This window comes from Cydia strobilella, chromosome 13 (assembly GCF_947568885.1).
Source record: "Cydia strobilella chromosome 13, ilCydStro3.1, whole genome shotgun sequence".
NCBI classification, from domain to species: domain Eukaryota; kingdom Metazoa; phylum Arthropoda; class Insecta; order Lepidoptera; family Tortricidae; genus Cydia; species Cydia strobilella.
The window spans coordinates 5694721-5721079 of record NC_086053.1 but is presented as its reverse complement, the minus strand read 5'-3'; the positions used below and the strand labels follow the sequence as shown (position 1 = coordinate 5721079).

Here is a 26359-nt window from a genome sequence, read left to right as displayed (position 1 = left end):
CTAGAGTGACGAGTCCCTTCTCATTCCTCGTGATCAGCTGATCCGGGGAAAGGGAAGAAAGAAAGAAAGAAAATACATTTATTTAACGCCACAACATAGTACATAAAAAAAAATTTGAACTTAGGAAGAGCGCTTGGACGGTACGCCCGGGGGCAACGGTAAGTAATCTCTCTTGGTTTCCAGGTAATTGCTTACCGGTGCTGCAAATTTCCTGTCGTGGGGGGGGGGGGGGGGGGTTAGGGGGGTTCCGCCCAGGGTGTCCTCTCAATGAGGGAGAATTCAGTGTATCCCGCAACCTTCGCAGCGAGAATTAATAGTTCTTGGTGGAATTCAAAGAACAGGCAACAGGAGGAGCATGAGACAAAAAAGTAGAGTAAGGATTTGGACCAAGTCCCTTTCGACCCTTATGTCCATAAGTACATACTCTTATCATAAACCGCCTGGTAGTATAGGCATAACATAAATGGGGTTTAACGAACTCGCATTCTTGACGACCCGGATGCAGCCGAAAAAGTTTATAACAACATTCGGTATCATGCTAATGCGTCCGTGTCCGTCCGTGTTATTATAACCCTGGTCACTAGAGGGTTTCCAATAATGTCATATCGATGGGACTATATGTTCAGTGTCAAAATGTGTCGGGATTTTTAGGGTTCCGTACTCAAAGGGTAAAAACGGGACCCTATTACTAAACGGGACTCTACTCCGCTGTCCGTCCGTCTGTCTGTCTGTCACCAGGCTGTATCTCATGAACCGTGATAGCTAGACAGTTGAAAGTTTCACAGATGATGTATTTCTGTTGCCGCTATAACAACAAAAATACTAAAAACAGAATAAAATAAATATTTAAGTAGGGCTCCCAACCAACAAACGTGTTTTTGCCGTTTTTTGCGTAATAGTACGGAACCCTTCGTGCGCGAGTCCAACTCGCACTTGGTCGGTTTTATTTTACTTTATATGATGCAAATAGAATGTTTTTAATGAGGGGCTTGCAAGAGACGCGAGGAATGAGTTGGCCTTTATTTCTTAAATTTAGGATCAGCCATTAAAAAATCCGAAGTGAAATCGATAAAAAAAAACTTTATAATAAATAAATATACAATAAAATTGATAATTGTCGAAGAACCGGACGGATAGACATACGAATGCATTTTTGCCCATACTGAAACGGAGATCTTCGATTTGGTCAATTCGATATACCTATCAAGTATAAGTATACAATTTTGCGTTTCTATGCCCCCGTAACCTGCTATATCGATGCATCAGGCAACATTACAAGTTCATAACCTTACATCGGGTATCATTTCAGAACGCAGTTACCATTTAGAACTCTTCTATTTTGAACAAGTACTTGTCTTCAGTCTTCAAATATTTTAATTACAATTATTGTTTTTAACAAAAACTACCTCTTTGTGTATCTTTATCTTTTCACAAAATTCGCAAACGGTTGTCTTATTATGAGATGTTACATCCGGTGTCATCTTAATTAGTGCTAAGCTAATGCGGCTGGCGAGAATGCAGTTCAATAAATGATCGTATAAATGCTCAAGGGACTAATAGTCTGTACTAAATATTCATTAACGATACATTACGAGTTTTGTAAAAAAAATGCTTAAATAATTTACCTATCTACATGTACACCACAACATCCGGTATCGTTTTTAGGGTTCCGTACCCAAAGGGTAAAAACGGGACCCTATTACTAAGACTCCGCTGTCCGTCTGTCTGTCTGTCTGTCACCAGGCTGTATCTCATGAACCGTGATAGCTAGACAGTTGAAATTTTCACAGATGATGTATTTCTGTTGCCGCTATAACAACAAATACTAAAAACAGAATAATATAAATATTTAAATGGGGCTCCCATACAACAAACGTGATTTTTTTGCTGTTTTTTTTTCGTAATGGTACGGAACTCTTCGTGCGCGAGTCCGACTCGCACGTGGCCGGTTTTTATACTTTTTATTACGTACGTAGGTACGCGGTGAGAAAACGAACTTCAAGAGGTTTTACACACTTTTATTTAGCTTCACCGCGTATATTTGTTTGTTTCAAATCTTATAATTTAAATTTGATTGAGCCACTTTCTTTCAGCTAAAATTTGGAGTACTCCATACTCCCTTAATTCCGATAACAGTGCAATAATAGGCTAACATGGAGCTGAAGCTGAACTGATGATGCAGTCGGAAGGTAAAAACTGAACTTCTCCAATTTCTCCATGGAAAAACACAAACATCGAGTTTAGGTTCATTAAAAAGGTCGATCTCGAAAAGTACATACATGTAGACATGCAAAATGAGAAAAAGTGCAGTCAGCAATAAAAGTGTGTCACAATTTTTTTACGGTAACTTGTGTGCATATTTCTCAACATAAAAATTATTAAAAAAATATGTTAACGATATTTGTAAACACTCACTTACCGGCCTTACAGAACCAGCTCACAAATTCACATCCGGTATCAGCCTAATTACGCTTTAATGGTGAGAATGCAGTAAACATTTAGACAAATGATTAGATTATAATTAGTGCATGATGTATAGTATAGTGTCTGGTCTATTTTTAGATGACTGATGACGAGATAGGTTTGGGCGGAGCAAGTTTAATGGTCCATTTATATGAAGATGCAAACGCCACCCCACACTAGCGTCTTTCGAGCGTCGGTGTAAATTTGTAAAAGCGCGCCCTGATTTATATTCGAAACTTGGAGATGTGCCCCGACGATTCGAAACTCGCTTCAAAAATAATTTGACACAAACCTCCTCAAAATTAGTTATTCATAAAAATGGTCCCTACCCGATGTCAATTAGAATTTTTAATAAGCTACCTAACCATGTTAAAAATGAGCTAAATGATAATAAGTTTCTGAAGAATTTAAAGGCATTCCTCGTAGACAAAGCATTCTACTCTGTAAATGAATATCTGGACTCCTGCGATAATGCTTAATATTTACTCGTGTCGTCCTCTCTGCCACCCTTATATATATACGGCAGGCCATTACATGTAAACATAAGTATTTAATAATTTAAGTAGTTGATTAGTTTGTAATTTTATTGCAGTGCCCTTACAGGGTTGTGTTGAAACATAATAATAATCTTAAGATCTTTTTGTACACACAAAGCAATGATTAAATGAGTATGAGTCGGCGCGGCGTCTAGCCAGCGCTCTATGAAAAATGGCGTCGCTGCGCAGAGCATGCGTCGAGCAGCAGCCGTAGAGTTGACTAGACGTTGACGCTCGGGAGACGCTAGTGTGGGGTGGTTTAGGCCGGCCTCCCACCACCACCGGTTTCCCGTGTAGCAATGGACTCTCGATTCAATCTATCGTACAGTCAGCAGCAAGTCGTTAAGCGGGCGTAGTGTTCAAAATGATCTGAACTGTAATTAAATGGTCGGCCAAGAAATATTTTCAAAACATATATCAAACGGTGAACGTCAACGCCATCTAGGCCAAACTGGCCAAAGGTGTGGCGCCATCTATATGAGAATGACTTTTACTTGATTTCAGAGGCAAGTTTTTTCCTTAGACTTTATTCATCTTATACAGAGTTAGGTACATATGTCTTTGTCTGAAGTTTCTATGAAACAATTTGCCAGTAAACATTTCCTACCATTGCTACCTACTGATTGATGGAATATTTTTTACCAAGATATAGTGAAGAGGCTAATGAACTAATGATTGTATTCTCATCATATTCAAATGAATAATGGATTTGGTATGTTATCATTAGGGAATGCAATAACCAGTCAAACTTCATAAGTGGTCTCGGTCATGCCCAAAAAATAACCGATAATCGGTTATGGCTACTTTCGACAAAAAATGATAAATTTACAATTAATAAAATAATAGTAACAAAAAAAATTACGAAAATAAAGATACAGTATTAGGGAATGTGAGTATGTCTTCGTTTTTAGGGTTCCGTAGCCAAAGGGTAAAAAAACGGGACTCTATTACTAAGACTCCACTGTCCGTCCATCTGTCACCAGGCTGTATTTCATGAACCGTGAGACAGTTGAAATTTTCACAGATGATGTATTTCTGTTGCTGCTATAACAACGAATACTAAAAACAGAATAAAATAAATTTTAAGTGAAGCCTCACTTAGTGGCGCCATCTATATGAGAATGACTTTTACTTGATTTCAGAGGCAAGTTTTTTCCTTAGACTTTATTCATCTTATACAGAGTTAGGTACATATGTCTTTGTCTGAAGTTTCTATGAAACAATTTGCCAGTAAACATTTCCTACCATTGCTACCTACTGATTGATGGAATATTTTTTACCAAGATATAGTGAAGAGGCTAATGAACTAATGATTGTATTCTCATCATATTCAAATGAATAATGGATTTGGTATGTTATCATTAGGGAATGCAATAACCAGTCAAACTTCATAAGTGGTCTCGGTCATGCCCAAAAAATAACCGATAATCGGTTATGGCTACTTTCGACAAAAAATGATAAATTTACAATTAATAAAATAATAGTAACAAAAAAAATTACGAAAATAAAGATACAGTATTAGGGAATGTGAGTATGTCTTCGTTTTTAGGGTTCCGTAGCCAAAGGGTAAAAAAACGGGACTCTATTACTAAGACTCCACTGTCCGTCCATCTGTCACCAGGCTGTATTTCATGAACCGTGAGACAGTTGAAATTTTCACAGATGATGTATTTCTGTTGCTGCTATAACAACGAATACTAAAAACAGAATAAAATAAATTTTAAGTGAGGCTCCCTGGATGGAGCTGAAACCTGGGTTTTCACCAAAGACATACTACGTAAATTGAGCATTGCCCAGCGGGCGTTAGAGAGAATATTGGTGGGGATCACATTGAGAGACCGTAAAACAAATGAATGGCTGAGACAACAGAGCAAAGTCAATGATGTTATAAAACGCGTAGCCAATTTGAAGTAGGAATGGGCTGGTCATATAGCACGGAAGACCGATTCGTGGAGCAAAAGACTACTCAAGTGGCGACCATGGGGGGAAGAGCGTCCTCAAAGTAGACCCCAGATGCGTTGGGACGACGACATTACGAAGACTGCGGGGAAACAGTGGCTCCAAGTCGCACATGTAAGGTCATTTTATAACGATAACTATCTATAACAGCTTAATACTAATTTTGTACTGTATCTTTGTATGTTCAGAGGTATTATTAGATTCTGATATGGCAATTCTATGTTAAACTGGGTAACGTAATTTTGATATGGTAATACTATTTTGTTTTTTTAATAAGGGCTGGACAGATAATTTTTAGGAGGGAGAATTGACGTTTGATGGTTGCTAAACATTTTTCTTGTGGATTACTTAAATTAATTTTCAATAATTACACAAAATATCTACTGAAGGCGAGTTTTATTCAAGACTTAGACGAGACCCCACACACAGAACCGCGACGAATGGCGCAAAATGAAGGAGGCCTACACCCAAAGGGTAGAAAAAGGCTAAAGAGAGAGAGACTGTAATTATGAAACTAGTTTTCTTAGTCTCATAGAACTTGCCTGACCATGTGAATAGATAACTTATAGTGCCTATCCATATATTTAAATAATGTATGATTTCTTTAGTTCAATAAAAATAAATTGGAACAGGATGAAATTGAGGGACAAAAATATTCACTTTCAAACATGTTTTTTAATAAATAGTAAGAATTTTGTGTAAATCATTTTGTGAGCCTTGTGTTTATGAGACGATAATATGATTAAACAAGATATTAGTTAAATAATTTCACGGTTTAGAATCACTTGTTTTAGTCACTCGCGCGACATGTTTCGGAGAGCCTAGGTCTCCTTTCTAAAGCACTAATACCCTAGGCTCTCCGAAACATGTCGCGCAACTGACTAAAACAAGTGTCTAAACCATGAAATTCTTTAATGTTAGTATGTCTCACAACAGTTTAAATTCGAAGATATTTGTTTCAACATTTTACACCAGTGAGTAGGCAGAGGAATCTACCTATAAACTTCTCACTTTATCTTCCACAAAAATCATATTAAAAACTGAAAACATAGGCAAACTAACTCTAAATTTCTAATAGGAAAAGCATGCAAAAGCTTTCATTATATTTCAAAGTAACTAATAAACCATATTCACACTCATGTGGGGGGTTGATGTAGAAACATATGACTGCAAGTATGAAGTGAAATTAAAAACCGATCAAGTGCGAGTCGGACTCGCGAACGAATGGTTCCGTACCATTACGCAAATAACGGCAAAAAAAAAACACGTTTGTTGTATGGGAGCACCACTTAAATATTTATTTTATTCTGTTTTTAGTATTTGTTTGTTGTTATAGCGGCAACAGAAATACATCATCTGTGAAACTTTCACCTGTCTAGTTATCACGGTTCATGAAATACAGCTTGGTAACAGACAGAAGGACAGAGAAGTCTTAGTAATAGGGTCCCGTTTTTACCCTTTGGATACGGAACCCTAAAAAGACCAAGTGATTTCACTTACTTGAATACGTCCGACGATTTCTCGTGAATTAAAGTTTCCATCCGCTGGGCTCAAGTTGAATAATACATGGAAGTACACATATTCAGGTTTCTCTTTGACAACGGCTGATTTATTCTCCGATAAAGTGACATAGTAAAAAGTTTCTACTAAATTGAGGTACTTGCTGTAAAACTCTGTTATACACGAGCGCGGCACTGATATCAATAGATCGGTATCATTAGACATCTTTAATAGTATAACAACAATGTCGCAATAGTAATCACATGGTTCTTTCACAGGTTTCACAACAAAATTGCATAATTCTAATCAAAACATAACTTCGTCATTTCGCCTGCCTGCCATGCCATATGACCATATCTTCAGACGGTTGACGTTTCTTATTGGTGTTGCCATGATAAAATAATGTAAATGACATTACCATACCAAAATTAACGAATGCTGTCGTATCTGAACTGTCCACACGAATACAATTTTTCGCCGATCTGATTAAATTGTCCGATCAAATCAGGCCTTGCGGCAACTTGCGGACTCAAACCTCACCAGGGAACATTACGCGAAACACTGCGTAGGTGGCGCCACTAGCACAATCTGAGGGTCTATCGCGAAACAAGAAAATCGAAATTTCGTAACATCTCTGTCACTCTTGCATATTCGAGTGATAAAGAGGCAGATAGCGAAGTTTCGGATTCGCGTTTCCCGGTAGATCCTCTTCCTCTGTAAACAAACCGTCTTGATTCATCAACGTCATATTTTATTATTACTGAAAACATGCTGAAAACTTGTCAAAAACCTGTTAAAGGCACAGTATGTATAAGTTACTCTATGGTTTACTAAACAATGACTAAACGGGCTACTGCTGCACTCTGGTGGCAGAACATTGCAGTAATACTCCCTAGAGGAGGCACACCTATGAGGCACACTGAAAGGTTAGGACAGATGTCGCCACTGCAACCGTACTTTGTTTAGGTACGTTTTGTTGTCAAGTGTCAAGAGCGAATTTTTTACTAATACTTGCGATTTATCGAGAAAAATGTATTCATTTATGACTGTACGGGAACTGCAAACCGAGCTTTCAAGGAGGAATGCAATAGTTGGTGGAAAAAGCCTGATTTGATACCAATGTAAATAAGGTAATCGCTTAATATATTTGAGGTTATCTTCTGTTTTTTTACCGTTTATTTAAATTTTCGAAGGCTCACGTGCAGTTTTTCCTCATATTTGACAAGTGTTCGATCGAAAACAAAGCTTTGGTGTATACCTAGCTGGATGTAAGTACTTACAAGAAGGCGATTCATATACGCCCGCCCCGCCCTACGACCACCCTACGACACTATCAGAAGTATCAGATAGGTACAAAAAGTAGTGATGCGTACGGAACACAAGTTATGTAGTTATGTACTACTTCATTAAAACTTAGCTTACCTGTGTATTTACTTTTTCCAAAAATATTTATCTTCCATAAAATGCAGCCAATACAAGCTGTTTTTGTCATTTGCTTTAGTTTTTGATACCCAAAAGCTTTTTTTCACCGATTTATGCATATCGGGTCATTCGGGTCCTTGGGAAAAAAATGAGTTCACATATATTTCCACAATTTGTCGCACAACATTAAAGTATTTTGGAGAAAACTGAGAATGTTTACAATTTCTATGAAATAATGTATGTGATTTGGCAGTGACAGCAGTCCTGTTATGAAGGCGCCACCTGGCGTGATAAAATGTCAGTTTGCCTCCTCATTTGGCCACTTTCAAATCTTTCAATAATTTTAAATTTATGGTGATATTTGAGCGCTTTAAATTAAAAAACCGGCCAAGTGCGAGTCGGACTCGCGCACTAAGGGTTCCGTACCATTACGCAAAAAACGGCAAAAAATCACGTTTGTTGTATGGGAGCCCCACTTAAATATTTATTTTATTCTGTTTTTTGTATTTGTTGTTATAGCGGCAACAGAAATACATCATCTGTGAAAATTTCAACTGTCTATCACGGTTCATGAGATACATTCTGGTGACAAACGGATAGACAGATAAACAGCGGAGTCTTAGTAATACGGTCCCGTTTTTACCTTTGGGTACGGAACCCTAAACAATGCCCCCAATCGCGAATACTAGCATCACAAATCTGTATTATTGATCACAAATATTTGTTCCTGAGTTATGGACGTTTTCTAAGTATAATAAGGGTTGGGGGGGTATAGCAAAAGGGTCCCGATTTAAGGACAGAAAATTTACGACCAAATTTTTTTTGCATTTTTGATAGTTTATTATTTTTTTACTTTAAAGGAGACATTAAAATAAGCATCTTCTATTGATTGAACTTTTTTTTATAAACTTGACCGTTTAGGAACTAGAGCGATCTGAATTGCGAGTTCGGCCATACGTTTTTTTATAAACTTGACCGTTTAGGAACTAGAGCAATCCAAAGTTGTAAGTTAGGTCATACAAATGCTATGAAACCAGGACTAGTAAAATATATTTTAATTTTTTTTATTACTGAATCATGTGGAACATGATAAAATAATCATGTTTTTCATATAAAGTTCATTTATAAACTCAATTGTTTAGAAGGTATGATTTTCTTTATATTAATAATTACTAGCTTTTGAGAGTAAGTCCGCGCGTCGTGCCGGCCTCCCGCTCGCGCGGTGTGCCGGCGCGACTAGTGTTTAACGCGTAAACTTTTTTTAAGCAATCTGAAAAGTGGATGTAATGTAAGGGCATTCGGTGCGCCGAAATTTTCACTGATTTCTTTGGATTTTAGTGCGCTCTTTTCGTTGTTTGCTGGGTTTGTTTGTGCTGGGCTAATTTTAATCGTTTGGGTTTTTAGTTGGTTATATAGTAGGTTTTTGTTGGGTGTTAGGTTTGTCAAAATGGAGCCTTTAGAGGTAATTTTGGCTCGCAATTTTTCATTGTGGAACCACGCTTCCACGATTTCAATGGAGGAGCGTAGTGTGTCGGCTGCTTATAGCCTGCCTATTGTTGCCATCGAAGTCGCCGCGGTGTCGTATCTGCGCTGTAAAAATGATGTGTGAAAAATCAGCGACACATAAGTTAGGATTCCGCTGGCGATGTTATATAAAATCGTGTCATAATCATAATATTTTTTGATTCAAAATATATTCATACATAACACTTTTTGAAAGTCAAAAAATTGTAGAGAATAATTAAAAATAGTTGACATTGAATATATAGGTCTATTAAAATTACATAATATATAGGTCTATAAAATTATAACTTTTATGCCTTAATAATATCACCAACAAAAAATACTTTATTTGAAAAAAGTAAGGTGACTGTTATGAACACTTTAAAACTAAAATACAAACGTCCGGAACACTTATTATATATATAAACCATTCAGTTTGCATATGTAAAAATAAAATGTTATCGAGGTTTGAATGTCAGTTTTGCCCCTACTCACCCCATTTTACGGTATTAAGAGAATTAATTGCCGTTGGAAAAATATTAAAGTTAATTTTATAAAATCTTAGACAATTGTTAATTTACAAAATCTTCTCGAACTTCTTCTTTATTTCTTTATACACGGGCAAGAGGTTAATAAAACTCATAGTTATAAGTAACGTTATTGATACATATATTTCAAGTACACATTGCATCAGAAAATAATAATTGGATGGAAAATTAATCTGCATTTTAGTATTCATAATTCATAAGTAATAAATACACCTTAAAATTTCTAACTTAGGTATTGTAAATTGCACTGGGATTTCGTTTTAATAATTTCAATGTAAATTACTTAAAAACAATTTCGTTTTATTATTAAAGAGAATTGTAATAATATTTTGGTATAATATTCTACATACAAAAAAATAGGACGCCGACGTACAATAGGTAAACATACCATAATTAATCTAGAAATTAAATCTAACTATAACTAAGTAAAATTATATAAAATTAAATAATTAATCTTACTGGCATGATAAACATACAAAATGAGTTACATTTCCTCTGTGAAATAGTTTAAATACTCAACTCGACTAGGTAAGTAAAAGTTTTATACATTGCAAATTCATCATAGATAACTAATAAATATATAAAATACCCCCCAAATCAACTTCCTGGGTAGGTGTAAGTTACATATAGTTACCTTTTTCGAAGGCCAGACAGAGACACTGCGAAATTTCTGTGAAAATAATACCTAATGGTAGGCAGGTACCGTGCCGTGATCCAATAATTATAATCATATAAAATAAACATATCAAATCGTTTCATCAAAAGAATCGTCACTGTGAGGGAGGAACGTTTTCCTGATTCTGTATTATCAACTGTTCTTTCTTTATATTTTGTTGGCGATTGCGGAACATTTTGTTTTCATCAGCACATTTCGTAGTTATGATGGTTCTGAAAAAAAATCTGATGTTAATTAAAATTCTAACTAATAACGAAGTCAAAAATGATTTCATTTCTTAAAGGGGTAGGTTCGGCCAGCAGTTTTAGAAAAATCGTAGGGACCCAAAATTTTATTTAGCAATCTTGAGGCCTTTTATTTATAGTAACTTCATCGATTTAAAAACCTGATTTTTTGATTTTCGCTTGATAGAAAAAAACCCACGAACAGGTCTAAACGCACCTTAAAAAGTTGTAACAATTTTTAGAAAAAATAAAATAAAATTCAATAACATTATATCCGTGATCCCGGGCCTAGCCTAGCACAGCAGTCTCGCTCACGCGCTCAGTGAGAGTGAAAAAAGAACCTTGCACTATGTTAATTACCTTAGGCACACTTGCACCATTCCACTATCCCGGGGTTAACTGGTTAAACCCGGAGTTACCATGGTTACCAGTACAATTTGACACTTGATTAACGGTTTAACCGCATAACCCTGGGTTAAAGGGATGGTGCAAATGGGCCTTTATAGCTAATGAAGAGGTGAAATAAGAATTAAATGTGGTATTTTCTATAAAAAGGGACCTTATTGTCGATGGCGCTTACGCCATTATTAACGATGCTCCGACAATGCCGCGCGACGCTGTGCGGCGTAAGTGCCATCGACAATAAGGTCCCTTTTCATAGAAAATGCCCCAAATAGTACAACTTACCGGACACGGCTTGCAGGCACACCGCAGCGTTCGACAACAACTTGAACGATGTCGTCTACAAGTCGAGGGTCGAGTTGCTTCTTTGCAGGTTTACCCGGGAACGCGGGAGATGATTTCCCGGTTAGAGAGTGGGTGGCTAACACTCTGAAACAAATAAAAAGATACTTTAGGATACAGGATAATCGATCATTTCATAAATTTAGTAGCTTAAAAAGTTACCGGCGTGAAAATACTGCTGCCAACAATTTTCTTGTAGCAGCCGTGTATGATGACCAATTAATCTGTGATAGGATTCTGGTAGGCACTGATGCGTATCCGTGTCCAATTTGCACCTAAAAGAGAATAACACGCATTAAATACTAAGTATCTGAGTAGGTATGTACAGTCAAAATTTTATAATGTTCATAATTACCATATCGTTGCCGCTAGGTTTCAGCATCTCTCTTATTATTTGCTTGCTAGATATCGCTGGTTTCCATTTATCTTCAGAAGTATCCATGTTCATATTATGACTATTATCCTGAAAAATTAAAACATTGACAAATAAAGTAACAATAATATATGTAATTATATTAAAAAAATAATTAAAAATTAGTTACCGTATCGCAAAGACTAAAGCTATGTTTACAGCTTTTTCTCATGTTGTTGGTTTTTTGTTGATGATCAAACTTTTGGATCTTTAGCAAATCTGTAGATACGTCGGGATCTAGCTCATCTACAAATGGAGAAGCCGATACATCATGAGTTTGCTGCAGTTGATTTTCAAGAGAATGTATTTTTACATACAAGCCCGATATTAACACATCCATGCGTTGTATTTCGGGCATAGCCATGGTTTGAGACTTCACATATGCAGCCGTTTGAGTCTCCTGGTCACACGTCTTATCACATTGAAGTGTAGATCTTGTCTGAAATACATAAAACAGTTTCTGATTCATTGTGTGATAAGCTGATGAGAAAAAAATGTTTATAATATAACTTGTTACAGAAAAGATCACAAGACAAGACAAGACAAGAGACGCCACACCCAGCCAGGAACATGCCTGCTCCGGACTAGCCGGCATACCAGGGGACGTAATTTTATGGGGAGTGACACGCTCTGGGATGGGAAAGGGATAGTTATAATCAGCCGGCTATGCAGCCTTAAGCCAATATTGGAAGGTAGGTGGGGTAGGTTATGTCGTCGAGGGAGAGCGTTGGTGATATGCTTCTCATCGTTTTCGTTTCGGTCTTCGTAACATCTTGTGCCAAGCGAGGCCAATATCATCTTGAGATGCCGTTTGCTCGTCGATTCGAGGTGTTGGTTCTTCTTCGTCTGATTCGCTGTCGGTATCGTCCAGTTGATATATTTCTCTTGCTGCTTTGATGAATTCGCCTTTGTCGTCTGCCATTTGAGCCACTCAGAGGGATGCCGGAATGGAGCTCTGTAGCTATATTTTATGCGGCTTCGAAGAGATGAGGTTTTGGTCGTCTTAGGATGTCCTATAGGTAGCATTTTATCTTCTTGTTTATTTTTTGCCGTTTTGACATCAATTCCCAATCACGCGATTCTCCCCGCTCGCTTGCCTCCTATATTATAAAAAACGAAGTCTACCAAAATGCCCATACTTCGAGCACAAGAGGACGGCACGTTGTCACTTAAACAACACTCATTTAAACAATTCATACACAAATAGCACCACAAAAAAGCACACAAATAGCACCTTACTTGAATTGCATAGCTATCAATTTTGAGTGGTAGAGTCCTCTAATTCCGCGTAGTGATACCCTTTTTTTGTCACTGCACATGTTGTAGCACTGACTGCGCATGCAGGAAATCGTGTAGACAATGCAAAAGGAATTTTGAAGCGTAACGTTGACCACTCGCAGTCAGTAATAGTAACTCGCAGTAAGTAAAGTTCTTTGTTCGTTGAGCCCCCTCCCCCGCGTCCGTCGGCCTGCACGTTCGGGATAAACTCAAAACACCGGACAAGTGCGAGCCGGACCCGCCCACCGAGGGCTCCGCACTTTTTAGTATTTGTTGTTGCAGCGGCAACAGAAACACATCATCCGTGAAAACTTCAACCGTCCAGCCATCACGGTTCACGAGACACAGGCCGGCGACAGACAGACGGACAGCGGAGTCCCAGCAACAGGGCCCCGCTTCCACCCCTTGGGCACGGAACCCTAAAAACCACCGAGCGGACCCTCATGCGATGCGGCCCCCACCCATCAACAGGGCGACTCCCGAGGAAGGCTCAGGCGTACAATTTGTAGCCTATTAAGTCGTTTGCTTTTAAACTAACTTAACCCCAACAATGCCTAATGTAGTTGTACTATCGGCCAAAGCCAGAGTCGACCACCTTAAAGGCGCATTTTGTTTGAAGCGGGAACATCTGCCCGAGGCTTGTCAGCTTTTGTCCACCAATGAAATTTGGGGGCGGACCACTAGAATTTCTTTTGAAGTTTTTTGTGATTTTCTGTCAGAATGTAAACAGTGGTCCAATAAGAATAACAGCAAAATGTTATAAATATATTAATACGTATTACAAATGCGTATTACAAATTGAATAAAATGATAGTGTGTCTAATCTTTCAAACGTTTTAAACGTATTTTTGTAAATGTTTAAATATGAAAATAATTGATAGTTTAAAAGCACTCGGAGAATACGGCCACGGCATTTTTAACCAAAATTAGGAGGGTTTGATGAAAATGCAAAAATGTTATAGAAACACCAACTTTTATTAAGTTTGCGAAATGGGGAAACAAGCATTGCTTTATAGAATCAACTAACAACAACGCCAGTAGTGCTTACATATTCGATGAAAACGAACTGGAAGATTTGGTTCAGACAAAAATTAACAATCTCGACGGCTTTACCCATCTGGCTTTCGATCCTTTGAGCCGCGATGGGTTTTATTTTTCTTTATATCATGATATCTTACGGTGGCCCTGGAAAGGATTGTTACATCATTTTAATATGCCACCATACCTCAATATAAAATTAAATAAATAAATAGATTGTGTCACGGATTACTATCCGTATTACATATTTGAATATTATTGGAATATTCAATTTCGACGTTTCAAGTTCTCTATAGCACTCATGATAATTGTAGGTAATTACTTACCAAATTTTACAAACATCTATAAAACATGAAATAAAACATTTCATTAAAAATTCAATTTTTAGGGTTCCTTACCCAAACAGTAATAAAAAACGGGATCCTATTACTAAGACTCCGCTGTCCGTCCGTCTGTCTGTCCGTCTATCACCAGGCTGTATCTCATGAACCGTGATAGCTAGACAGTTGTAATTTTCACAGATGATGTATTTCTGTTGCCGCTATAACAACAAATCCTAAAAACAGAATAAAATAAATATTTAAGTGGGGCTCCCATACAACAAACGTTGTAAATTTAAATCTAAAGAACTCTGGTGTGAATTTGCCTTTTGTCGAGCCACCTTTTTATCTTACTGACTGGTTAGGTTGAAAATTTCAAAAAAAAATAATGGAGCAACAACAATGGAGGAACAAGTTCAACAAAGAATTAGAAATAATACTACTATAGAACTGTTTTATTATTTAATTGTGGTCCCATAGTAAATTAAAAAGGAGCGCTGTGCCTCCGCTCCTGCAGAGGAGCCGGTGGCCACCATATAACAGCCGCCACAAGGTCAGGTGGTGGTGTTGGCGGCAGTGTAGGTGACCTCGGCGGCGAGTCCAGTTCGCTCGCCGACGAAGTCGACGCCTCCGGTGTCGGCGGTGGTGTTACACCGTCCGGCGATGACGGTGGTGGCGTATTAATTCCGCTGCAAACAGAATAAACAGTTTATTACTTATTTTAAACTTTATTGCACAATGCACACAAAAAGAGTTCAAAAGGCATGCCTTAACGTATTCTCTCCCAGTCAACCATTACGCCAAACAGAAATGTGTAAGCGCTGGGGAGCGCTCAGAAATAGAGACCAAAAATATAACCGATCTAGAATAAAATTAGAACAGATTTGACAGTGGCAGTTAGTTGTTATCTTAATTTTGATCTTCCAATATCACGTCATTAATTAGAACTAAATCACTATGTCTAAATCCTAATATGTGCAAATGATAAGGTATTAATACTACGTATATCGATACCCTAGTGGTCAATTTTGACTTATTTTGTAGAAAAATAAATATCTTTGCACCAGTGAGCATACTATAGTGTAATCACCATTTCACTGAAATCTTAACTTTTTTCGGAACTTCCGCACAGTCATATGGGCACTAGGGTATCAATATCCAAAATTGGTGATTTAACTTTATTTTTAAATACAATATTATTCCATGAGTACTTACTTTCTTTCCATTTTAGAACACAAACACAAGTCTCCTGTTTCACGTAAGATCTCACAAGACCAAATGACGTCGAGACGATGTTAAAATATTTTGGATTGTTCGAAGTGTTAATAAATTTAAGTTTTAGCCACTTTAGTTCTGGCACTCTCAAGTTCAGTCGATAACAGCTAACAAATCAATTCCCTCTGCAACATAAGAGTGAAATGTTTACCACAATTCTCTTTTGCATAACAATAACGCGCTTTTCTGTAATAGCTATTTTTTCTTGTAGTCTAGGGACTCTGACTTATGTTATATGTTAGTATGACATGCCATGATTACAATTTTCTCCTTTTTCGGGCAGTCGTGTAAAAGATGTCATTTTTCTTTTACATTTATATGTGAGTAATAACATCGAAACTACAAAAAAAACCGACGATGGGTTCCATAACATTACGCAAAAAACGGCAAAAAAATCACGTTTTTAGGGTTCCGTACCCAAAGGGTAAAAACGGGACCCTATTACTAATACTCCGCTGTCTTGTGAATTTGTGATATTTCATGGTAAGTAAATTATTCGACACGTGATGCTGATGGTAGTCGATAATGTTAACTATAAAGACTACTTAATATTTATCACTTATTTATTGTAGATGACTCTGAAACACGAAGCAATGGCTATAAAAAATATTATGATCACGGCGCGAGGACCTTTTTTTGTTTGCGAAAGTGGACTGAAGGACTCTAGCAGGAAGGAGATAACGCATCGGAAGAGCACACGAGGTTTGTTTTAAATAATTAGTTACTTACCTATTGTAGTTAAGTCAAATTGTTTTCTAATGTTGCCTAGTTATTTTATTATTACTGTAATAGTAAATGCTTCTTGTTTGTGATAATCCGCTAATATGGTTCCAATGGGTGGAAAATTACTTGTGAAAATGATGTTAAAAAAAAGTGTATATGAATGCTACACGGTATTGAGGATCGGTAATAAATAAGTTTAACGTTTAAGGTAATAAAGACAGTTATAAGTGCTCCCTCTGTGAACAGTTTTAAGAACAGACTTGATAAACATTTAAAATAAAATAAAAAATGAACTTTGTACTAAAATAATCATGGGTAAATATAATAATCGTATAATTATAACTATTTCTTTAAAATATAGCATAATTAAGAAGAGCATATCTGTTTGTGTCTTGGTTAAAAAAATAACCATGACTAAAATAACTGTTTGCAAATAATAATTATGGGTCAGGTAAAAGTCATTCTATGATAGAAAGATACACATCTGGTGGCCGTTAAATAATTGTTCGACCATACTTGGAAGCTTTTTTTAAACAAGCCATAATGAGTTCTAGGATACAGCGCCCGCGTCTTTAACCCATTATTTAGGCTTAAGTTTTATTAGTAAGTTACGTAATAACTCTGTTTACTGAATGTCTGTTTGACTCGGCCGCACTCGTTAGCGCTAGCTAAACCGATTAAGTTGAAATTTCGTATATAGTTGGAGTCCCGGGAATGGACATAGCATAGTTTTTATCCCAGAAAAGTTGGAAGCTTTTAAAGGGTTATTCCACGCAGACGAGTCGCGGGAAACTGCTAGTTTGATTATAATTTATGCTGACCCTTATGTTGTTGTAAGTATTAAGATGGCGGTGTGGCGGACCTTAAAGGGTTTCCTATTTCGTTATTCGGCGGTGTTGAGAGTTCCCAAAACAACTCTTTGAGAAATATGATATAATAAACAAAATGATAATTGGTAAACTGTAAGCTCGATCTCTACGATGCTCTTGTTCAGTTCAGTGACGAGGCCCGAACCGAACATATATAACTAAATAAAATAATGGATTTTTTGAGAGACATTTTTCAATGCCTTAGGTAAGTTCTGTAACTATATAATACATATTCGAGTTATGTAAATTTACAAATTCATAATGGGATATGTTTGCTTGAAGCTTCAGGACACGAAGACAGCGAGAGGGTGCGGAGGACGAGGCGGAGGGCGCAGAGGCACAAGCAGCAGAGCAGCCGGCGTCGTCGCCGGCAGCTGAAACATGCTGGGGGTGCGGCATGCCCCTGCGCCTTTGCCTTAGGTAAGAACGTTCAGTACTAAGTCTTAGTTTCCCCTTGCGTGACATTATCGTTGAAATTTTCATTTTGTTTCGCTTTTTGTTAGAGGGCCTCAGATGGAACCCTCGGCGGCTTCAATACCGCCGACCCCGCCACCGACCCCGGTTGGGGTTGCGCGCCGTATTCGACCCTCAAGGCCGGGCTCGGGGCGGACCAGGTCGCGGCCGGTTGCTATTCCGGGGCGTCAAGACCGACGCACCCGGCCGCCGACCGCAGCATTACCCTGCGCGGCGCCAGGGTGCATGCTTTGCAGGAAACCCTACTAGGGTATGTTGATATTCACGATCGTTTTTGTAACGAGCCGCAATGGTTCTATGCGTCTTAGAATAGATGCCAATGGCACCTACGTCATTTGTGTCAACTCCGCCATTTTAAATAATTTCCTAAAACTATCTCGACAAAAAAATTGGACCGAAGCGAACGAAAGTGAGTGAAGGTCTATGCTTTAAATTTGGCAACGTAAATAACCACTTCCTTCGCTAAAACTACAAAATGAGCGAATACTACTATAGCATCAATGTTAACCTATATATTTTGTTATTGCAGACAGCCGCCGCCGTGAAGCCGCGGCCATCACGTATTAAATTAGTAAATAAGCCTACTTATTATTATATTTTTTTAATAAATGTATGAGTATAACCTTATAGTCATACATTTATTCAAAAAATTATAATTATTAAAAACTTAGTGTAATCATAATATAATAAGCCTAAATTTTAAATATTATCAAAAATTTCATCCACTTTGTAAAAGCAACCTCTCAATAAAAATATTTTCAATTCCCTATGAAACACCGAGTGATCCGTAATGATTTTTAGTTCAGTAGGCAATCTGTTATAATGGCTTATGGTTTTAGATATAAGTGTTAAATGCGACTTGTGTAAGTGTAATTTGTTTGTGTTATTTGTGTAAGTTTAGTTTTTAATATAGATTAATTATTGTTACCGCGTATGGACTTTTATTTCTAACAATCCCAACACATTACCAAACCCCGACTGCCACATTGGTGACCCCGACGTGATCTGAACACGCAAGATTTTATTTATTAGGAAATAGGTAGGATAGTTTATTGGTCCAATAAATAAATACATACATTTAAATATATATATACGCACCCGGTAAACGCAGTTTAGCCCTTACTTTTTTCTTCACACACTTCGCACTCCTCCGGTAAATGGTGGTCGTATATGCACCTTCGACACACACTACACCAAAAGTACGGTTGGTCAACTAAAATTAAAACATTAACTCCAAAACTAATGTCAACAATAAAATGATCCAATTGTCCTTGTCGCTCGATTTCTAATCCACAATAACACTCTCGCCTCAAAACAAAATGTGTAAGGTCCCACGGCCAAATAAGTCCAATATCTAACATAAAAATATAATCATACCTATCTAAAACACGTTCTACGTCCATAAATATCACCATTTTGAAACTAGAAAGTCACTATCCTAATTTACTAATGTTACATTTACCTACTCTTTACAGCATCTCACTGCCTTGCCTGTCTCTCTCAAAGTCCTCAAGCAACTGCCTTTGCGTTTTGAGAGTCTACAACAATGGGCTTATACTAAGTATTAGATTATAGTAAGCCAGTGTTGAATATTGATACATATATGAATATTAGGTTCGTTCAAAGAACAAACAGCCCTTTGTTTGAACAGTCTATGCGAGAACCATAATATTTTTGAGCCCTAGACTAGTATACCAACTGTTGGAACAGAAAGCTCAAAATATGTTGGTCCCCGTATGGCATATATAAATATGAAAATGGCATGCCCAGATATTTATTCAAGATGCAACATATCAAATATAAATATGATAAATTATTATATTATAAATTATATATACCTCCCATAAAAAATGGACCAGCCAAAATGTATGGAACAGTCAAATTTTTTTCGCGATTTCGGGGTTGGTCCCATAGTAAAAGATGCTCAGTATAATCCCAAAACCTCCCTGGCAACGGGAATGCACTTATTTTTTAGCCACCCTGTATACAAACCAGCATACAGAGATGGTCAAGAAGGAATGTGAACACAGGGTAAGTGGTTATAATAAACATATGTGGTTTCTCATATCAAATATGTAATATCTTATGAGAACCGCATAATTCTGGTGGGGTCCGTGTTGAGTTTTTTACGTTCGAAAACTTATCTATGGCCGATCCTCAATGCCGTGCTACCGTGTACCGTGTAGTGTAGCCTGTGTAGCCAAAGGGTGAAAACGGGACCCTATTACTACGTTCACACCATCATCTTCATTAAACGATTAATTTTTATTTTCAGTTGTCACAGCGACCATGCCGACACCTTAATTTTACTTTTGAATAGGTTAATTTATTTTAATTTACTGTATTGCATGATAGGTATATGTTTAAGTTATTAATAAATTTGAATCATTTTATATGGACTATTTTTATTTTACTCCCGGCAAACTATTTTTATTCTATTGTATTGTGATAAATTTCACGTTATTAGCTATCTCAAAGCTAGCCGACAAGGTTTAAGGATAAGGAGTAAGGACTCAGGAGAGACAAAAGAAAAAACTAAGCGCTCGCATTTACGCAGCAATACTTTGTTGCGTACTATTAAGAAAAAGAGACGCATCTGGAACGCATTAAACTGCCATTTGGGTTAGTTTATTGCTTAGGTTTCGAATATTAGGTCCGGGCTGCATTCATCAGGCAAGCAGTAATTGGTGCACGGCGTAATTGTTCTGCAGGTGTTTGCTATGTTAGGCAAGTTATAGTGCCGGCATGCTGTCAAAGAAAAATATGAGACAATAGATTCACACCAAACTAAAATGCCGCGAGTATTAGCCGCGACTATTTTTTTAACTATACCCCGTCTGTTCATAAGTACTCAAATAGTTCGATTACTGAAATTTTATACGATGCAAGTCTTATATCGTTTTTTACTTTGCTGATCAAATAATCAATATTTAGTTCTAGCAAAAAATGGTAAAATCATAGCAATCCAGCGCGGGAACGCTGCCTGCGTGATGGGCACCCTACCAAGGGCACAAATTTTTGTTAGGTATTTTGAATTTTTAGCTTTAGTTATTATAATTGTAGTTAGTTTTAGTTTTAATATTTATTTTATAACACTTATTATCAAATAAATGAGTTACTTTCTTACGTAATTTGGTCCAACAAAAAAAATACAAAGTATTTATTTTTATACATTTATTATATACAAGAATAATATAAACTAGACTTATATTAACAATAATACTTAACAAAAACAACTTAAATAATATACCTACTTAAATATAAACAGGCCGTAGATGACTTAATAAATGTAAACGTTACGTTATTTGTGTCACCACCATTTCCTTCGCTAAAACTCCAAAATGAGCGAATACTACTAGCATCAATCTTGACCAATTGGGGCATTTTGCAACCGTATTGCTGCATAGAGTGGTTCTTCTCGTGCAAATGTGCGAGCTATGTAGACTCTATTCCATGCAGAAATACGGTTCAGATTTACTATATCAATGAAAATATCGTCTTCCCTCGGTGGCGGAAATGGACCTACTTCAGTACATGTCAGTACTTCAGTCGATTAGTAAATAGGTTATAGATATAAGTCTTAAATGTAAGATTTTATTTATTAGGAAATGGGTAGGCTTATTTAGTTATATATATATTGTTTTTATTTTACATGACATTTAATTTAATTAATTTCACCAAATTAAATGAGAGAAAGTAAATTAATATAAATCAACAATATTTGAAGAAGAACACACACTAGCACATATTATCACTGTATCTATAACTATCCAAGTAATCCAAGTGAACATATTGCACGTGTTGATCATACCGATTGTTACAGCGTGTCGAACTTAAAATGTGGTTAAACAAGTAAAATATGGGTTACGAGTCGGGGCAAGGCGGCAAAAAGAACCCAGATACACCGTAATCACTATACAATGTGGGCCCTTTGCGTTGCTATCGAGCATTATCGGGTCGAATAAAAAAATGAATAAATGGCGTAAAATATTATATTGTAAAATTTGTAAGATTGAATCAGCTAGTGTATCTTGTTTTCGCCTTATACTTAGTTATATACCCTTATACTAAGTTATGTTACTATACTAAAGTTACTATCACACTCACTATTAACATCAACTCGAAACAAAATATAACCAAATTTTACCCTGAGCTAATATATATTCTAGTTAACCTAATTAATCTAATAATACTACTTATGCTAATTATATATAAAAATACACATAATTAAATTTCTTGACACGTTATTAATTAAGTGATCTTAAACCCTACATTACTTATACTTACAGCCAAGATTACTAACACCTATGAACCACTGCACAAATTTTCTTATGAATCGTAGTGTAAACAACACATGAAAGTCAACACACGGTCACATGAAAGACAGTCGGTAACAAACACATGTCTCAAGTTCGTCAAGAAAAAAAAACAAATTAATACTCAATAACACAAAACTGACATTTTAAACAAATATTTTTAGCATGAACGTAAATAAATATATTGACACGTAAATAACATAGGTGACTTAAGACTATAGCGTAAAACACCGATGAACCACTAACCGTTGATATTAACCGTTGTTTAAACAAAGTTACCTCAATGCTTTGTGCAAAGCACGGTTAATATTTTGTTAGTGCCCCGTCAGCGTCTATGACTGCATCCAATCTCCTCCGCATCGAGGCTACAAGGTTTTCGCACAAATTTGATCCGCGCAACGAGTCCCACACCTCGTTAACATGTGCGACGAGTGCGTTTTTGGTCCTTTCGGATCTCGTATCCCAGCGTTGGACCATTACGGACCAAAGATTTTCAATGGGATTGAGATCCGGAGAGCGCGAGGGCCATGGTATTGCTTTAATGCCACTGGGTTTCTGTTGAAGCCAATTTTGCACCAGGCGACATTTGTGTATAGGGCAGTTGTCGTGTATGAATATTACTTCAGGCACGTCTTCTTCCGGATACACTGTCCTCACTGACGGCACCATTGTGTCCTGCAGAACCTCCAGATAACTCGCGCCATTGGCCCTCTCGGGTAAATATACGAGCTCTCCTGGCCCAGCTGCACTCATCCACGCCCACATGTTAACTACAACTCTTCCTGACTCTAAACATGGGACCACATTCCGCGGGTCGTATCGTGTATTATCCACACGCCATAAATTCTTGCGACCCACCTGGCTCGACTTAAAAGACTTCTCGTCGGAAAATATGGCATGTGAAAAATCAAAATCCCTCATATCTCGAGCGAAATTGAGGCGCGCTGCTTTTTGAACATCTGTCAAAACAATTTTTTTTGCCGGCTTTCGGTGGTGGATGCCGACCCTATGAAGAGCGTTTCGCACGGTTTGCGGAGAACAATCAAATGCCGCCGCAAAGTGCCGAATAGGCGTAAATGGATGCTCTTCATAGGTGGTGATCAGTTGGTCCAAACGCTGGCCAGCAATAATGCGTTGCGGTTGGGGACGGGGTTGATTTTCTAAACTTGCTTCTCCGTCGTAGCGTTTAATCCAGCGGCGTGCTGAATTTCTCTAAAAAAAAGAAATGTAATGATCAAAATATGTTGCTTGCAACCCTCCTTTGCGTATTGAACTAATATCTACTACATGTTTAAACACTCCATGTAAACAGCTAAAATGTTTTCTGCTACAAGGTGATAAAGCGTATATGTAAATAACACAATTCTACTCTATAAGTCAACGAATAATATTATTTAAAATTTTAATAATTAAGTAGTTGAAGTATTGTGAGGTAATCGATCACATGTATACTGAAAACCAATTTTTAACTTAAAACAGCAGGATATATGAATAAAAAAAACTAAATCTTAATAACCTAATAATACTATAAATACTTTTTATTTATCTTTGCACAGCGTACAACTATGTATAAATAAAAAAATATTCACTTACCGTAATTTGTAATTCTTCCGAGATTTGACTAATATTATATCCTTCTTCTCTTAAAGAAATTATACGGTTTCGCACATACGTTGACAAATTGCCGTGATTCATAATTGCGACGGTTAAGACACGTGGTGCGTTTTAGATGCGCAAGATGCAACTGACTAGACTAGACAAAACACGTGCAAGCTACGTAAAGATTGTGAACAATGACAGCTACTTTACAAAAAAAAGGATCTTTGTTTCTCATTGGTCAACAAATTAGGGGCGGGTCAAGTCAAAAATCAACGTTTGCAAGCGATACTGTTTTGAAAGTGGTCGACTCTGGCTTTGGCCGATAGTACCTGCAAACACTGTTAAGAACGGACCGTTATTTAAAAGACGTGAAATGGAAAAATCTCACCGGTAAATTGCACTGTTAACATTGCCACTCACTGTTTCACTTTCACATACAACCAACCCACGTTTTTCGAGATAAGCAGATATTTTAGAGAAACGTAAACTGCATATCTAGATGCTCGCGTCGGTAAAAACTATCACGGTCCGGTCAACATCTGGCGACAAGATGCAATTGCGAATGCCATTGTAAAGGGCCCCCGGAACACAACCGACCCCGGCCGCGGTCAGAACCAAACCATATAACTTGTTACAGAAAAGATCTAATATTAAAAAGGGCAATTCAGACGTTTTTTTAATTAGTTACCGGAGTTTCATGGGTCAGAGAGCAGCTCAGAAACAATGTAGCAGCTTCCTCCATTTCCAACTCACGCCCGGGTGCACTCTTCAGCTGCAGCAAAGAGCGTGCGGCGGCGGCGGCGAGTTCCATTGCGTTGGCTTTAGTTGGTATAAATGTTATATAATACACTGAAAACAATAACCAGAAAGCGTAAGAAATGCCACGAAAACATTAAATGTTCACTTTTAAACAAATAAAATGATAAACTAACAAACTAACCAAATAAAACTTCATACCTATAAATGAAAAAAAAAAACATGTTATACATCTATAGTGAAGAATTTAATAAGAAACTATTAACTTGCCTATTAAAAACTGGAAGTGGGAGTAATAGAACTAATAGGAATAGACACAGACACTAGCTAGACTTAGGCACTTTCTACTAAGAGATTTAGATTTAAACTGAATGACCATTGCCAGTTACTCCCTCTCGTTACCTCGCTCCTCCATTGTCCCTGTAAAATACCACGATAAAGTAAAGCGCACCCTGCGATTTAGAAGCTTAGTTTTCGGGGCAGGTAATAAAATAAGTACCACTAAGTACTAAGCTATTCTTTGACCCCAGATGGCCGATATGCCTATTGCTTCAATTTGTAAGGTAAAGAAAGCACCATGCTTTTGGTTATTCGCTTTGAAGTCTTAAATATGGTTTTTTATTACCTGATCTGGGATTTTTGTACGATAACCCAAGAAATATTTAATCTGAAATTGCACCTTAGTTGATCTACATAAGAATGACTGCAGCATACTACATAGTAATATTGTATCCTGATAAGTATTGATTTGGTATTTATATATAAAGTCGTCGTCAATAGAACTTGCAAATAATGTAAACCAACCATTTTACCTTCATTACTTTAAAATCTCGCTCTTTAAAAGGACAACCATGAGTACCATGACCTTATCAACAGTCGATATACCTACTGGATTACAGTAAAGTAATTTCACATTTAGTAATTAAACTTTTTTTTGCGTTCCTCTAAATTTGTTCATGAGTGTTATGTCGGTAATTAATCTACCGTTCTCCGACTATACATGTATTAAATTAACATATAAAATATTTTATTAATGCTACATGCTACGAAGTTTGAATGTGTCTAGAAATTGTTAATATAATTTTAATAACATTAGGTAATATATATAATATCAAAGATAGATATAACTCCGTAATAGATGGATACAGTCTAAGGAAAAAACGTGCCTCGAAAATCGTGCCTTGTTCAGAGGGCGCTACTAGCTTTGGCCTACTGTCGTATAGATGGCGTTGACGGTTTCGTTTGTTATTTAACAATTTTAACGCATATCAGTGAAAGAACATGGGTCAAAATCATAAAAATAATTAATGCAAATAAAAAAAAACATTTATCCATATTTAAATACATTTTGTCGTATTTTTATAAATCTTCATTTTTAGTGTTAAAGTGTGTTGACAGATGGCAGTGAATTTACTGGGGTTACAAAATTTACTATGACAGTACCGCTCTAGTATAAGTTACTCTATGATAATATATAACAACAGAAATATGAAAAAAAAAATATTTTTTTACTTATGTAAACAGGATTAATAAAGGAATACCTACTCGTCTATAGTTTAATACTATTTTAAATACAAAAATCGGCCAAGTGCAAGTCGGACTCGCGCACGAAGGGTTCCGTCTCATTACGCAAAAAACGGCAATAAAATCACGTTTGTTGTATGGGAGCCCAATTTAAATATTTATTTTATTCTGGTTTTAGTATTTGTTGTTAGCAGCAACAG

General features: G+C 36.9%; 2 protein-coding genes and 1 long non-coding RNA gene across 3 annotated transcripts in view; 1 reads left to right on the top strand and 2 right to left on the bottom strand.

Annotated features, from left to right (window-relative positions):
* Window positions 1–6804, bottom strand: part of LOC134746551 (probable ribonuclease ZC3H12B) — a 28499-nt gene extending 21695 nt beyond the window's left edge. Inside the window, exon 1 of the mRNA XM_063680963.1 lies at window positions 6459–6804. Coding sequence (XP_063537033.1) covers window positions 6459–6683 — 225 coding nt within the window. The 5' untranslated portion in view covers window positions 6684–6804. The remainder of the gene's footprint in view (window positions 1–6458) is intronic.
* Window positions 6805–10213: 3409 nt separating this feature from the next.
* Window positions 10214–12909, bottom strand: LOC134746895 (protein insensitive-like). The gene is made up of 5 exons (XM_063681466.1): window positions 12796–12909; window positions 11931–12038; window positions 11738–11850; window positions 11519–11662; window positions 10214–10819 (listed from the first exon to the last, which is right to left on the bottom strand). The coding sequence occupies exons 1-5, from the start codon at window positions 12907–12909 to the stop codon at window positions 10702–10704; spliced, it is 597 nt and encodes a 198-aa protein (XP_063537536.1). The 3' UTR covers window positions 10214–10701.
* Window positions 12910–13836: 927 nt separating this feature from the next.
* On the top strand, window positions 13837–18208 carry LOC134746550 (uncharacterized). The gene is made up of 3 exons (XR_010128240.1): window positions 13837–16600; window positions 17773–17910; window positions 17994–18208. It is a non-coding gene; the product is annotated as an uncharacterized LOC134746550 (long non-coding RNA).
* Window positions 18209–26359: the final 8151 nt, after the last annotated feature.